Source organism: Schistocerca cancellata, chromosome 6, assembly GCF_023864275.1.
Source record: "Schistocerca cancellata isolate TAMUIC-IGC-003103 chromosome 6, iqSchCanc2.1, whole genome shotgun sequence".
Classification (NCBI taxonomy): Eukaryota; Metazoa; Arthropoda; class Insecta; order Orthoptera; family Acrididae; genus Schistocerca; species Schistocerca cancellata.
The window spans coordinates 576,300,037-576,315,495 of record NC_064631.1 but is presented as its reverse complement, the minus strand read 5'-3'; the positions used below and the strand labels follow the sequence as shown (position 1 = coordinate 576,315,495).

The following is a 15,459-nucleotide window of genomic DNA, read 5'->3' as shown; positions in this document are numbered from 1 at the left end:
ATGCGTCTGTATTGGGAATTCCCTATTTCCAAGTAAAAGTTCCATCTCGATAATTGTGGTAAATTATGCAAAAATCTTAATTAATCAATTAGTGAAATATGTCATCTTGCACATAAAAACTGAGTCAGTGAAAGTAAAATGGAAAAGATTGGAATCTAACAAGCACAGAGGCAAGATCTACAATGAAAAATGTAACTACTTCTGAATGTAAATGTTAATTATCTCATAAGTGAATTATATCCACATAATTTCAACTAAATTGCTGAAAATTAAGAATGCCAGTTTGTCTAATGAATGGTTTCACTAAGTCTACAAATGCATATTAGCTCACACAATATTTGCTAAGTTGTACTGCAGTAAAAAGTTCAGTTACACACATCCTTTGATTAAGAGATTCGCCAGTAAAACTAAATGAAACATTGGAATCAACACACCGAAAATATCATCTTGAATAATGAATTTAAGTGAGGAAGAGCGTAGTTAAAGTTTTGAAATATTTGAACATCTACTACATATATATTACTTAGAAGTCATACAAAATTTAAGAACTAAGCAAAGAAAAAGAGGTGCAGTAAGAGCGGACTGCATATTCCAGCTTCTTCTTATTCTAGTTCTTCATTGTGGATCCAGACTACATAAGTGTCATTACTATGCAATGCGTGCAAAGTTGCTGAGGGAGTTCGTTTTGCTACAGTGAACTGGAACTGTCTTTCACTGAGAATTGGACAAAATATTAAACTGGAAAAAGAGATGTAAACATTTGACACTCCAAAAAAATTTGCTTTCCTGTTGTTATGCTAGAGTCGTACATTACAAAAACTGAGCAGTGCATAAGTAGCGTTGGGCTACTACAAATTAAAAGCACCAGCTATCACATTGATTCTGCCAGCAATTTTTGAAGCACATAGTACAGCATGCAGAATACTTGAAACATTTATCATATGTTAACATTTCAAACATCATTTGTAACTTTTTTAAAAAGAAGTAATAGGAAGTAAAGGTTATATAGCATCAAGCATTAACAGTGTTCCCTGTTTTACATGCTAAACCTCACTGATTTTATTAGCAAAGGCCAATCTCTCTATTTGTTGCGACTGTACATTGCCTCACCCAGTAGTATTAACAGACGGGAGTTTCAAATTAATCTATTTCACTTTTGGTATCATAATGTTAGAGGACTTCAAAAAGTTAGTGGCATATGTCATCTCATGTTAAGACTATTGTGCAACAAGAGTGGCACATTGTCAGCATAAAGTACATGTTCTGGATTTTCTGCAAACAGTTCTCCTGCAGTACAGATTACAGATGCATCATAGCTTGGATTTTAAATAGTGCAGCAACTGGAAATGTTATCAAAAGTTGAAGTTTGGAGAACAGTAATGTCCTTGCAAGCAAAAGTCTCAATTACACATTGATTCACTATGAAACTCTGCTAGTATATGGACCAAATGCAGTGTCTAGTCTTGATGCAACATGTATATGGGTGGTACTGTTTGGGATGGAAGATTATTGACCACAGATGACAAAATCAAGGCAGTTAATGAATTGTTTTACAGCAGTTGCAGATTTTTTTATGACAATGACATTCACACGGATTTCTATAGTCATGGAATTGGACAATTGATAGAATGTTCCAACCATTTTTTACAGGAACTAGTGACTACTTTGAAAAATAGTGTCATGTATATCACTTTCAGGTGTAGTGCAGCATTCAATAAAAGTTACATGACCAGCTATAATAAAGTGTAACTAACTTTTTGAAGATCCCTCATAAAAACTGAGTATAGTTTCCTTTCTCCAATGTATCACAAGGAATTAAATAATTCCAAGGATCATATTTTTTCAGGAGGTGATGAAAGTATTAAATGAATCAACTGATGATCCAGAATTCTTGATGCCAACTGATTCTTTCAGTTTGCACGATATAAAAATCATGTGCCTTGAAGCTGAAGAACGTTGTAAGGAAACTGGAATAAACTTCGTAAGTATGTCTGTGTCCGTGCTTGTGCCTGTGCCTGTGCAAGAGAGAGAGAGAGAGAGAGAGAGAGAGAGAGAGAGAGAGAGAGAGAGAGAGAGAGAGAGAGAGAGTGTGTGAGAGAGAGTGAGACACGTGCGTGCATAATAAAATAATTTAAACTGAATGGTTTTACATAGCTTTCAAATATTTATGGATGAGTTTTCATCTAATGTCTGCCATTGTAAATACACGGGAATTACATCTTCAAAACCACTGTGAAGAAAATAAGAATTAGGGGGTTCAATCTTTAATCTGTAAAACCTTGAAATAACTTCCTCATAAGAAGAAAATGAATGATATGAAATAGAAAAAAAAGAGTGAAATGTGTAGGTGTTGGAGGGGAGGAAAGTTATTGGAAATACTACTTTAGTGAAAAAGAGCAGCTGCTAGAGGTCTGTCAAAACTGTACCAAATAGCTGAAGTTCATTTTCTATGGTACTGATAATGACACTGCAGAAAACAGAAAGGCAGTTGTGAGAACTGGGAGAGGGACATCTACAAGTATAAGTGAATATGACACTCCAAGTAGCGTAGCACAGAATCATCCACACTTTCATTCATATTAATGCCACCAACACACAACAGTATTTCATATTGACTGTTGTCCTTCCCAGACCTACATTTAATTATTAATTTAACAGAAACAGAACATAGCCAAAAACATTCTGTTAATTATTCATGACCAGAATTTTTTCTGTTTGACTATGATTTCAAAAAGCAGTATCTCAGAAACCATACAGACTAAAGCTGATGTTTGTGATACATTTCATTAGGAAGGTCCATACCACTACTTTGTACACAAACAAAATCTAGGATTTCCATATCACTCAAAACCAATGCTATGGTAAATCCTGTTAAGTGGCTCAGAAACTTTTCTTCCCCAGTCCAAGATTATGGCCTTCTCTAATTCCATAGGCATTGACATGACATCACCCTAATATCACATCACAAAGGGTTTCGTCCTAAAAAACCTTCTACGCAAGACAAGCAAATGCTCCCTCCTCCTTGTGCCCCACACGCACCCTCCCCTACTTGAGCACCGCTCGCACCCCCCCCACCCCCCTTGTGCCCTGATCCCAACCTGGCCTCTCTTGTGACTCGCTCGCAGCCCCCCCCCCCTCCCCTCGTGCCCCGCTCACAGCCCTGCAACCCCCTTGTGCCAAGCTCGCAGCCCCACCCCCCTCCCCCTTGTGACCTGCCCGCACCACCGCCCCCCCCCCCCCTTGTGCCCCGCTTGCACCCCCTCCTCTTCCTCGCTCCTCAGGGGGCTCGGCACTCTTTGGTGGCTTTGAGCTTGGCTGTCATGGGGCCCATCCTTTGGCAGCATTTCTCTCTTCCGTGCTGCATGTTTATCCACTTGCTATATTTTTTCATCTCTTTCTTTTTTCCTCCTCCCTGTGCACTCCTGAAGGCCAGCCCACGCATCTGACGCATAACAGGTGACTGGGTAACGCGTAATTCCCAGCCCTGGGTCGACACGTAGGGTTTGCATGTAATGCCTGGTACAGGCCAGGTCCAGGAAGGGGTCATTGCCTGAGCTGCAACCCTCTCAAATTGCCTATTGGTCCCTCTGTCAGATGTTCGGGAGGTGTGACTTGAGGTGTGAGCCATCACCTAAGGCGGGTGTGTCCCCTTGTGAAGGGAGCGTGCCATCGGAGACTCTGGCAATTGTGGGGGATTTTCTCATGGTGAGTCAATCATATCCCCATTCAGTGTCTACCAAACATAAATGTAATGAGGCTATTGATTCAAAGACCCTTCCCACTGCACCACAGTTCCTTGTGGTCTCACTTACTTAAGATGGTCAGTCCTTCGCCATGGTCAATCCATTTATTATTCAGAAAGGAGTTGATGCAGTTGCTGGCCCTGTAAACTCCTGCTCTCATTTACAGAATTGCACTTTCCTTTTGGAGACAGCTTCTGCTTCCCAAACACAGCAACTGCTTGCTATCTCGCTTCTCCATGGCTACCCTGTTCACGTTGAGGCCCATCTTACTTTTTAGACACTGGACTCGCATTCGGGAGGATGACGGTTCAATCCCGCATCCGGCCATCCTAATTTAGGTTTTCCACGATTTCCCTAAATCGCTCCAGGCAAATGTCGGGATGGTTCCTTTCAAAGGGCACGGCCGACTTCCTTCCCCGTCCTTCCCTAATCGGTTGGGACCGATGCCCTCGCTGTCTGGTCTCCTTCCCTAAAACAACCAACCCATCTCACTTTGAATTCTTTCCGTGGTGTAATTTACACCAGGCTGCTCGACTCTCTAACTGAGGCCGAAATACTATCTTATCTCTACGATCAGGGTGTCATTGCCAACCATCGTGTGATGAAAAATGTAGAGTCTTCCTTAGTGCCCACTCGCAGTCTTTTCCTCACCTTTGATAGAGTGGTGCTGCCGTCAAAGATCAAAGCAGGCTATGAAATTATGACAGTCCAGCCGTACATTCCAAACCCGATGCGCATACCAGTGTCATCATTTCAATCAACTAGAACGTCTTGTCGACACCCAGCCAAATGTGTAACCTGGGGTGAGGATGCACATGAGGGCAATCACTCGCCTCCTGCTACCTGCTGTATCAACTGCAATGGTGGCCACGCCCCCACCTCTCGGGATTGTCCCGTGTACCTAGATGAGCAGGCTGGTCAAAGAGATTTGGGTAAAGGAAAAGGTGCCTTACCCAGTAGCTCATAAGTTACTGGCTAGTTGTAAACCCTGTGTTCTCCTGTCTGGCACCGATAGTTCTCTTCTTGTTGTCCCTCACTCCACGAAGGACACGGTCGTGCAATCGTGTGACCTGAAATTCAGCTCTGAGGTTGTGAAGTCACCCAGTGTCACGGTAGCATTGTCATCCCCCCGTTCCGCTGTGCAACAAACCGTCAAACTCTCGCCTCGAGGAGTGAAGCCACCAACTATACCACCATTAGACAGGAAAGGATAGAATGAGTACTCCTGTGAAGACTTCCTCTTTCCCTCCAGCCAAACACCACGTGAGTCTTCCTCTAACTGGAAAGGCTCGAAGAAGACCGCTTAAGGCAAACAGTCTTCTCCTTCACCAGCTCGAAGATCCTGTTCGACGGTGTCGCCGGTGGTACCTCAGCCCAGCCGGCCTCTGTCTCACCAGTGCACATCATCCACTGTTTTTCAGCACTGGACTCCACGGACTGACCACACGAGCAAGCCGATGCTTCTGTGGACCCCACGGATCAGGAGCCTCCTGCGTCTGTGCCCTGTAGTAGCAACTCCACACCGGCTGTCACTTGGCGTTCGCCGAGTTGACACCCCTACATTTCTTCCTCCTCGTGACTGTCCTCCAATGGAATGTTCGCGGCCTTCAGTTCCACTAAGAGGATTTACGGCTGTTTTTAGCATCGCAGCACCCCCTTGTACTCTGCCTTCGACTGGCATTGTAATTCTTCCCTGGCGACCTTCGAAGAACGAGATCCCCCAGTTGTGATGACCAGGTGAACAATCTCACCAGTGTTATCCTTAGTGCTCCAGAATGTTCCATTCCTCACACTTCTTCTTTACCACATAGTCCCTTGATAGACTGAGGCAGACCGCGATGCAATTCGCACACGTTGACGAGCTATCCGCATTTTTAACCGCCACTCTACGCTGGCGATCTGCATTCATTATAAACAGATGCATGCGAAGTGTCGTGTTCTGTGGGATAGCAAAACAGCTAGCTGGCTTTCATTCACTAGTTCTTTTGACAGCTCCACACCTTCCTCTGACGTGTGGGCGAGCCTCCCACGGCTATCTGGCATTGGCTGATGATGTCATCATGGACCCTCTTGCTATCTCCAACACCTTGGGCCACCATTTTGCCAAAGTTGCGAGCTCTTCCCACTATCACCCTTCCTTCCTCCATCAGAAACAAGTGAAGGAGGCTCGAGTGATACCCTTTAAACATTTAAGTTCCTGCTTCGGTTTGCCGTCTGATTTATCAGCCGCCTGATTTATCAGCCATTTTAGCGAATGACTCGTGGACTGTCAACCACGTTCTACTTTTTATCCGCTGCTACAATATGGTGAAGGCCATTTCATATTTAGTTTTGGATCTCCATTACTGCATGGCTTTTTTAGCCCTTTTCCACATGCCTGTTTTTAACTGTCTCCTATTCTGTCCATTGGGACTAATAGTCGTTTAACTCTGCTCTGTGTTTGTGTTCTCTAGTTTTTACTTGGGTGTGTATGACCCGAGCTCTTTTCTTTGTGCCCTAAAGCAAAACAAAACAAACTCCTCGTGCCCCCATCGCCCTCCCCTCCTCGTGCCCCCATCGCCCTCCCCTCCTCGTGCCCCCATCGCCCTCCCCTCCTCGTGCCCCCATCGCCCTCCCCTCCTCGTGCCCCCATCGCCCTCCCCTCCTCGTGCCCCCATCGCCCTCCCCTCCCCGTGCCCCCATCGCCCTCCCCTCCCCGTGCCCCCATCGCCCTCCCCTCCCCGTGCCCCCATCGCCCTCCCCTCCCCGTGCCCCCATCGCCCTCCCCTCCCCGTGCCCCCATCGCCCTCCCCTCCCCGTGCCCCCATCGCCCTCCCCTCCCCGTGCCCCCATCGCCCTCCCCTCCCCGTGCCCCCATCGCCCTCCCCTCCCCGTGCCCCCATCGCCCTCCCCTCCCCGTGCCCCCATCGCCCTCCCCTCCCCGTGCCCCCATCGCCCTCCCTTCCTCGTGCCTTTGCCTCCCTCCCCCTACTCCCCTTGTGCCCTCCCCCTACTCCCCTTGTGCCCTCCCCCTACTCCCCTTGTGCCCTCCCCCTACTCCCCTTGTGCCCTCCCCCTACTCCCCTTGTGCCCTCCCCCTACTCCCCTTGTGCCCTCCCCCTACTCCCCTTGTGCCCTCGTGCCCTCCCTCCCTCGTGCCGTCCCCCTCCCTCGTGGCGTCCCCCTCCCTCGTGCCGTCCCCCTCCCTCGTGCCGTCCCCCTCCCTCGTGCCGTCCCCCTCCCTCGTGCCGACCCCCTCCCTCGTGCCGTCCCCCTCCCGCGTGCCGTCCCCCTCCCTCCCCCCCCCTCGAGCCCTCGCCCCCCCCCCCCGCCTCGAGCCATCGCACCCCCGCCTCGAGCCCTCGGCCCCCCCCTCGAGCCCCTCCCCCCACCCTCGTGCCTCCTCCTCGGCCTCTCATACCATTCCATTGACTCATTTCTCATCCTCTGTGACAATTTATCATCTTCCTTATGAAATTGCTCTAAAAAAGCTATTTTTCCATTTTGTGTTCTTCAGTAAGTAGCCTTGGAACCCAACATGCACATTTCACAAAATTGCAACTTTTCGGGAGCAATTTTGTGCAAAGTTGTCCATTCCACATTTGGAAATTCCACTGCTAAAGTTGAAATTGTGAATCACCGGTCTTCACGAATCGTTTCATCCACAGCTTCGACCAAACTGATGGGTGGCCTGATCGTGGTGTATTATGGACATTTTTCCCATCCATCGTTGAAAGTTCCCACTTACGTGTTTTGCTGTCACTCATTCCATTGGGGCCATACACTTCACTTATTTGACAATGAATTTCTGCTGCTGCAACATTCCTTGTTGTTAAAAACTGAATCACAGACTGTATTTCACAGTTGATGAATTGTTTTAAACATTTTGAACCGACACTGTAAACAGCAGACTGTGACAAATCCAATGCAAATGGCGTCATTTGATTTCAGTGTTCACATGTCATTCTATTAGCTATGGCAATTTGGATCTTACTTTCTGAATAACCCTCGTACTTGTATCCTAACAGAGGATGAGAATTTGCATCATGACCTGTTATTTAGTGTTTGATGCTGTAGATCAATCACAAGGAAATATAACTACTACAAACCTAAAATTTGGGAAACCTGTCAAATAAACAACAGGTGTTTATTGACTGCTTTGAAGTTGCTCTCATGAAACTCTTCCAGAGATGTAGTGAAAGCACGCAATGGACACACGTGTACTATATGTGGCCCTGCCTGTATGCCTGTATCACATCGCTGCAGTCGCTACTTGGAAGTTCTTGGTATTTCCAGCTGTATAGGGTAATAGCAGTTCTTTCCATTCCACATATGATGTGCTCAAGATTGTGCCAAATGGCAGTACAAAGGTTGAAGTCCAGACGTTTAGCAGATTTTTAATTGTGGAGAAACCTTACGGGGATAAAGAATGGCCTCATATTTTTATGTAGTCTTGGGATTGAAAATGGTGGGTAACAGGATCATGGCGGTTCTTCCACTAGTTGATGAGATTGTAGTCAGATTATAAAACCTAGGTGAATTATATTGTGTATGATATGCTACATGCAATGTCAGCAGCTTGCTGAATCTGAATATTGAGTTGTTTTGTGTCACAACTGTTTAACCATAAGGCTGATAAAGAAACAAAGGCCTTTGCTATCATTCTCATTTTCTTTTTGTTGGTTTTCTATGAAGTCCCATTTTATGTTTTCAGCTGTTCTGCAAAGATGGTGTTGATAGCTAAGTATCCTATCAACATTGATACCCAGATACTTTGTAGTGTTGTTGCGCTGTATTTCCAGATAATAATGTACTTTGTTACTGAGGTAGAATACACTAGACTCTCACTAATCCGGCCATTCCTGGCACATACGGGTGTCGGATTAGCGGAAGTGCCGGATTATTGAGTGTCTGAAATTTATTTTATATTTTTATTTTGTTTTTTATTTATTTTGAAAGCATAGGGGATATAGTGTACTGTACTTTATTAAACTGTAGGATACAGTTTTAAAACATAGAGGATATACTTTATTAAATCCAAAAATACATTAATTTTTAACTGTCGCAATGATGACGGAGGCATGTTTTATCATGAAACTGCTTTACAAGCATTACATCGGTACTGCATGTATCTGGTTGTTGCATAATGTACTCCAGGAAGACCTCGGCAGCATCAGCACTGGCAGTGTGGGAAATCTTCATGCTCTCCCCTCCTGTGTCTTCTTCATCACTTTCATCATTACTTTCTTGCACACGTTTTATTATTTCTTCATCTGTTTTGAATGGCTCTCTGCGAAGAACCTCGATTTAACTTATCTAAAAGTTCAAGTTTCTGCTTGAGGTCTAGCGTAACGTGTTTCCTTTTAGAAGACATGATTCTGAGCTGTAAAGAAATCTACAACTTCAAATAAAGTATATAAAGCATTGTTTAACTAAGCATGATAATTCATTGTGCATGTGTTTTTGGATGTGCACTGGATTGCTGAGAGGAAGGACAACTTGAATGCCAGATTAGCGAGAGTCAAGTGTACAGCAGTTTTTCAATGGGTTTGCATGGAGCTCCTGCCTCGTATATTATGTATCTAATACTTGCAAGTCCCTGGTCACAATTTCTTCTGCTTCTAAAACTTTGGTCTGTTGAACCACTAGGCAGATAGATATCTGAGATGTATATAAATCTGACAAAGTTTCTGGCAATCCATGGGAGTGTAGGCTAAACAGCCTAGGGGCAGAGTAGAGCCGCCTTGAGGATACCCATTGCTCAGTTTGTGAAATTCACCTTTACCTTTGCCCTTGACCAAAGTAAAATTTGAATAGCTGGAGATTCAGCTTATTGTTCAGTAAAGGATATGTTCTTTTTACAGGAATTGCACTGATCAGTTTAATTAAAATTATCTCTCTGCTGATTGTATCACACACTGTGGATATGTCTCGGAAGGAAACACTTTTTCTCAAAGACAGTTCCCAAATAAGAGATGGAGGAGAGACCTCAAAATAACATTCTTGATTTGGGCAAAACCAAGTTTCTTCTGCTGGGATTAGCACTTCAGATGCTGGTGCTATTCTGTTTATGATCAGTTATTCAAGCAATTTCCCTTATGACAGAGAGTAGTCTAACTGATCTGTATATTTGTTGAAGGTCTAGGTGTCTCTGGTCTCAGCAGTGCAAAAATGTTAATTTTTATGAAGACTGGCATCAGTCTGTCTGATTGTTTATTTGGTAATTATCATTTAAAATAGTCAAAATAGTAGAGGGCTCACACAAATTAAATTTACTCTACTAACCTGACATCTTCATATACTTTTTTTTCCTCATGCACATTATTGTGTACCGTCTTATTTTCTCATTTGCTAGTGCAATGATGTATTTGTCTTAAACATATGAATTAGTACCCTTGTCTTGTGTAAATGATTTTATTTCTTAATGAAACATATTTCACATGATTGCTTTAAGGATCTTCTGTGGTCTTCAATGGAAATTATTTTATAAATGAAATCTTTATTTTGGTGCATTTGCTTTTGGTTGGTATTTCCCCTTCATCTCCCTCATACTTTCACTTCAAGCATTCCTCATCCTCATTCTGCCATGTACATAAGTTAACCATTCCAAAATTACATGCCAGTTTCTGTCATTTTCTTCCAATGATTCATATACTCCACTTTTCCTCTATATTGTGCTGCTTTCCCACTGTTACAGCTGCATTTCTTCAACAATTAAAACGTTTAGACGTTTGTAATAGGATTGGTGGTAAGATGTATTGGAAGTGACACACATCTTCTGTCCATAAAAATTTAAATGCAGAAACCTTGCCCCCCTTTTTCTGTCTTTGTTGGTGTCCGCATTATAGGGAAAATACTTTTAGTACTTAAGGAAGCAAAATGTAGACACAGCCATATGTTGTTTTTCTTAAAGTATTAATTGCTTGCCCTAGGTATACTATAATTATGTTTTTATTGGTTTTTGAGTTCATGGAAGTAATATACAGACAACTATTGTTTAATTATTTCTGCAATAATTTGAAAGTAGTTTTCTGCTTTATATCCTTTGCCAGGAATTTTATCACCAACACATTGTTAAGGATCACAGATTAATTCCAGTCATAAAAGTATATGATACTGAATGTGATGTAGTTGCAGTCTGGGAACCTGACTTTTTTGCTGATTGGTTGCATCAGCTGAGAGTCCATGAACCGGTAAGTACAATAGAAACTTCTTTTTTCTGTGTGTGTCGGAATTAATAACTGCTGTAAATAAAACTCACCTCTGCCACAGTTTTCTTTATTGAATGTTGACAACTAGTCAGCTAGTAGGAAGTCCAGGACAGTGGTGTATGTGAGCTGCTCCATGGTGTCCCCTGCTTAATGATGATGTAGGTTCACATCTGTGTTGGATGCTGTGGTATGAAATCTGGAGGCACCTGGTGTCCAAAAGTATACCCTGTCAAGTCACATCGGATGATGGATGTAATTTCATTGCTGTTGGTGTCTCACTCTTTGTAACTGGACAGAGTTACCCATTCTACACAATGTGATTATGGTTGCCCATATTCATATAACTGAAGTTGAAAGATATCATCCAAAACCAGAAGTTTTTATTACAAACATTGTGCAAGTGGCAAGTTTTATTTATGGTAAGTACAGAGCAGAGGAGGAGACTGAATGGCACTAGTGCAGCCCTTTAATAGGCATCTACCAATTTACACTTGTCTTACTGTTAATAAATATTAGAATCACTTTACCGTAAATATTTCCATTAAGAATTTACTTGTACACCTAATTCCCAGAAGCATTCACTGTAACTAGATCTGTTCAATCTGTATAATTTCCAATAAGACCACTGGGCCTTTTTTATGGTAAATATTTCGAAAAGAAAAGCTGAGGAATAATTAGAGACACAGTTCAACAATAAGTGGAGAAACGGAAAAAAGTATTTCAAGAATAACAATTGTAAAACATTAAACTTGTCCATCAGATCACAACAGCCTATTAAATGCGAAAGAGGAGCTACTCTTGTTAGTACAAGACAGAAAAATCAAAAGCTATTCTTACAGGTGTGCTATTCATAACAGAACAACATTTTCAAGTGACCGAAATTGATTAGCTGCACCTGGTTGATTTCAGCAAATGGGAAGTGGCTTTAATCACAGAAAGTGAAATAAAGTCCTCCTCCCCCCCCCCCCCCCCCCCCCTGCACCTCTCCCCTTGTTGCTTCTTTAGTTGCAGTGGTAACCAGTTGATGAGTCAAGGTGTATTTCCTGAAAGATTTAAGTATGCTATTGTAGTGTGGGTTCTGGGTGAATTAGGGTTTGGGTTGGTGGGTTTTGCAGGTGTGGTCTTATTTTATAAAAACATTTATTAACACTCAAACACAATGATACCAACAGAATGTCAGGCAATTAATAATGAATCAACAATATTCTGCCTATAGCTAATACTTCTTTAAAATAGGCATAACATGATAATAAAATAAATTTAAAAAAATATCCCTGAGCTATGCAATACGTATAAAATTCAAATGTACTTCAGCCCGTTTAAGACACAAGCAGGTGCCAACTGAGGGCAACAGAATAGAAAGCACAATATTCAACCTCTCTGCCTATAGCCTGTTACAATTGGACAGTCATAGAAACACAGTAGAAACAATGATTAGAATCACAATAGTATCTACCTCTACTACCAAGGATCTCCACTAGCAACTTACTTACACTACCTACAGCAGTGCTATCTAGTCTACAGACAATAACAGCAACACAAAATTCAGAGAACTTATAGCTTTGTACATCAGTTGAATACACCTTCAGTGTGATTACAAATTGTGTATAGGATTCCTGTGTACAATGGAGATAAGGCACAGCACAAAAATCACATGCTTGCACCCCCATGACCACACCATGTAATATTGTAAAATGTAACAAACATGAATATTCAAAACACATACACGAGCCACTATTCAAAACACATTACTAGCATCTGCCGTCCAGTAATTTCAGTCTGACAGCTTGTCAGCTGCCTGCCAGACACTTCAGACCACTAAAGCACACTCCTAGTGCTCCATAAACCACAGCGGAAAAAAAAGAAAGCTCTTCTCTGTTTCCAGTTGTGGATGCTGTCTTCTTTGACCCCCAGGTGAAGACACATCTGCCCTCTGGGTAGGTGTTGCCCCGGATTGTTGTTGACTGCCCGGCTCCTAGGCACAACACATTCTAGCTGAACTAATGGCTTGGTTGCTGGTCACCAACTAACACTCTGCTCTGCTCCAACTGTGGCTCTCGACAGCAACTTGGACTCCAGGACAACTCTGGAGAGGGCGCCAATACAGGACCGCTGCTACTTCATGACTTTCACACTGCTAGCCACTGTGGCTTCCAACAGTGGCTGAAGTTGTCCACTGACTGACACATCAAGGCTCGGCCAGCCAATACGGACAACCAGGGCCACTGCATCGATCCTTGGCCGCGACAGTTTGCCACATGTTTGTCCACCTCTTCCACTGTGGCAGAGCTGTTGGCCTGTAGATGGTGCCTTTACCACTTGTTACAGCTGACTTACTTATCACTCCATCTTCAGGGCCAGCCAGTCATTAAGTACACCTCAGCTGTTGTGCCAGTCTGGCTCTTGGCAACACTGTTCGGGAGGACGACGGTTCAATCCCGTCCGGCCGTCCTGATTTAGGTTTTCCGTGATTTCCCTAAATCGCTTCAGGCAAATGCCAGGATGGTCCCTTAGAAAGGGCACGGCCGATTTCCTTCCCCATCCTTCCGTAATCCGAGCTTGTGCTCTGTCTCTAACGACCTCGTTGTCGACGGGACGTTAAACAGTAATCTCCTCCTCCTCCTCCTCCTCCTCCTCCTGGCAACACTCTCAGGGCCTGTCCATCACTTCCAACACGACAATGTCACTGGACTCCAGATGATGTTGGTTTCATTTGCTTGCTGGCTGACTAACTGTTTCTACATCTCGCCACCCCAGCTAACCTCAGAGTGTCGCAGCTGCAGCTCAAACACACACAACCATGCCCTCTGGTCAAATTATGAACGCCAGAAAAGTGCTGCCATGGATGGCTGGATGGGAATGAAATCAAAATGCTGCGAAATTCAGTTTCATGGCACACAGCAGCAACACTCTCTTACAAAAGTGGAGATAAGCAAGTGACCTATAATTATCGACTAATCTCCTACTACCTGTTTTGTCAATTTTTTTGAGGTGGTAGCTCTCTGAGAATAACACATTAATAGCAGTTCGATTCAGCTTTCTTATACCTCCTAGTACCAAGATTGTTTTGTTTCATTGAGTACTACTGGGGTCATAAAGACTCCAAGTAATTTACACAGGATCTATTGGCAGTATTTGATATACTTCTGAACTGACATAAAAACGCACATAACTGAATTGAAAGCAGGAAAACCTCATGTATAACAACTTTCAGATGTTGTCTTTGTCCTTTATATTGATCATCCTTGCATTTACAACAAAGCAACTCCAAATATTATTACAGATAAAAGAAATAAGTCATTTGCACTGTTTTTTATGTTTTCTATCAACAGATCATTTACATAGGGAGCACTGTCCATATTTTAGCCCCCCTTCCTTGCACTTGTGCTGAAGGAAGAACAGGAGCTTTGCTGCTCCGACTTCTGTTAATGTGTAAGAGAGATGATCCCAGTTCAAGAAGGAATGCTGCTCTTTTGTAGTAGATACCTTTCTCAAATCCAGGAGTTAAGTCCAGAAAAATTATGAAAACACTGAATCACTAATATCCAAAATATTATTAAAAAAAATAGACATGGGCAATCTTCTTGTCATACTTTTGTGGTATAGCTCCTGACTAATTTGTCCATTGTATATATGCTGACTTATTTGTATTATATACATGAAATACATATGCAGTTGTGAATATGGACTACTATCAGCTGTATAATGGAACAGGACTCGGACCTGGATTTTGCGCTTATTGCAAGTTGGTGGTCGTCCATAGCCACAACTGGGAATATATTTCATCTGTTTCATAACAGCTTTAGTCACCACAGTGCCTGTTCCTTCAGATATGCATGCATGTCTGGAGGAACTTCGCATTGTAATTCAGAATAATACTTGCACTGGAATATTGTATTTGCTTTCTGGCCTAGGACTATAATTGGTTTTTCTGTTTCACCTACTTCCTCTTTGACATGCATAGTACTTAGCAGTGTCACCATCTTACCCCTATTTGAACAATAGGAGACTATTGTAGCTGATTCCTGTAATCCGGAGAGACTTGAAACTGCAGTTCTTCCCCTCCCTACAACAAAGTCTGCCAATAGTTCACAACAATTTTTCGTTATTATACCAAGCAGAATCATTTGTTTCCATTCTGATTCCTTTGTCATCTTGAAACTTGTGAAGAAATTATTGTTGTGATATTTCTACCTTCCTGGATGAATTTTCTGTCAAATCAAACAATGCTCTTTTTCCCTGATTTATTTCTCTAGGCTACTCTTTCTCTTTTCCTGTGTACACTTGCAGCTTTGTAACAAAATATAATTAGTGCTGTTACATGCAGCCTAGATTAGGATAGTATACTTTCTGAGATTTGAGGGGATATACTGGCAAAAAAGGACGCCTGCCCCCAAAAGTTACCAGTTGTTAATCAGTTGTAATATTCTCATGTGGTCTGTATGCACCATGTAATGTGCTCACCAGCTGTTCAGACATATCCCTTATTGAAGCCGTGATTTTTTCGCCACTGCAATAAATCATCA

General features: G+C 43.0%; 1 protein-coding gene across 1 annotated transcript in view; it reads left to right on the top strand.

The window, feature by feature from the left end:
* The window catches only part of LOC126190690 (kinesin-like protein KIF14), a 270,020-nt gene that overhangs the window by 194,513 nt on the left and 60,048 nt on the right, over positions 1 to 15,459 (top strand). The window contains exons 14-15 of the mRNA XM_049931150.1: positions 1,847 to 1,981; positions 10,775 to 10,915. Of these exons, the coding sequence (XP_049787107.1) occupies positions 1,847 to 1,981; positions 10,775 to 10,915 (276 nt within the window). The remainder of the gene's footprint in view (positions 1 to 1,846; positions 1,982 to 10,774; positions 10,916 to 15,459) is intronic.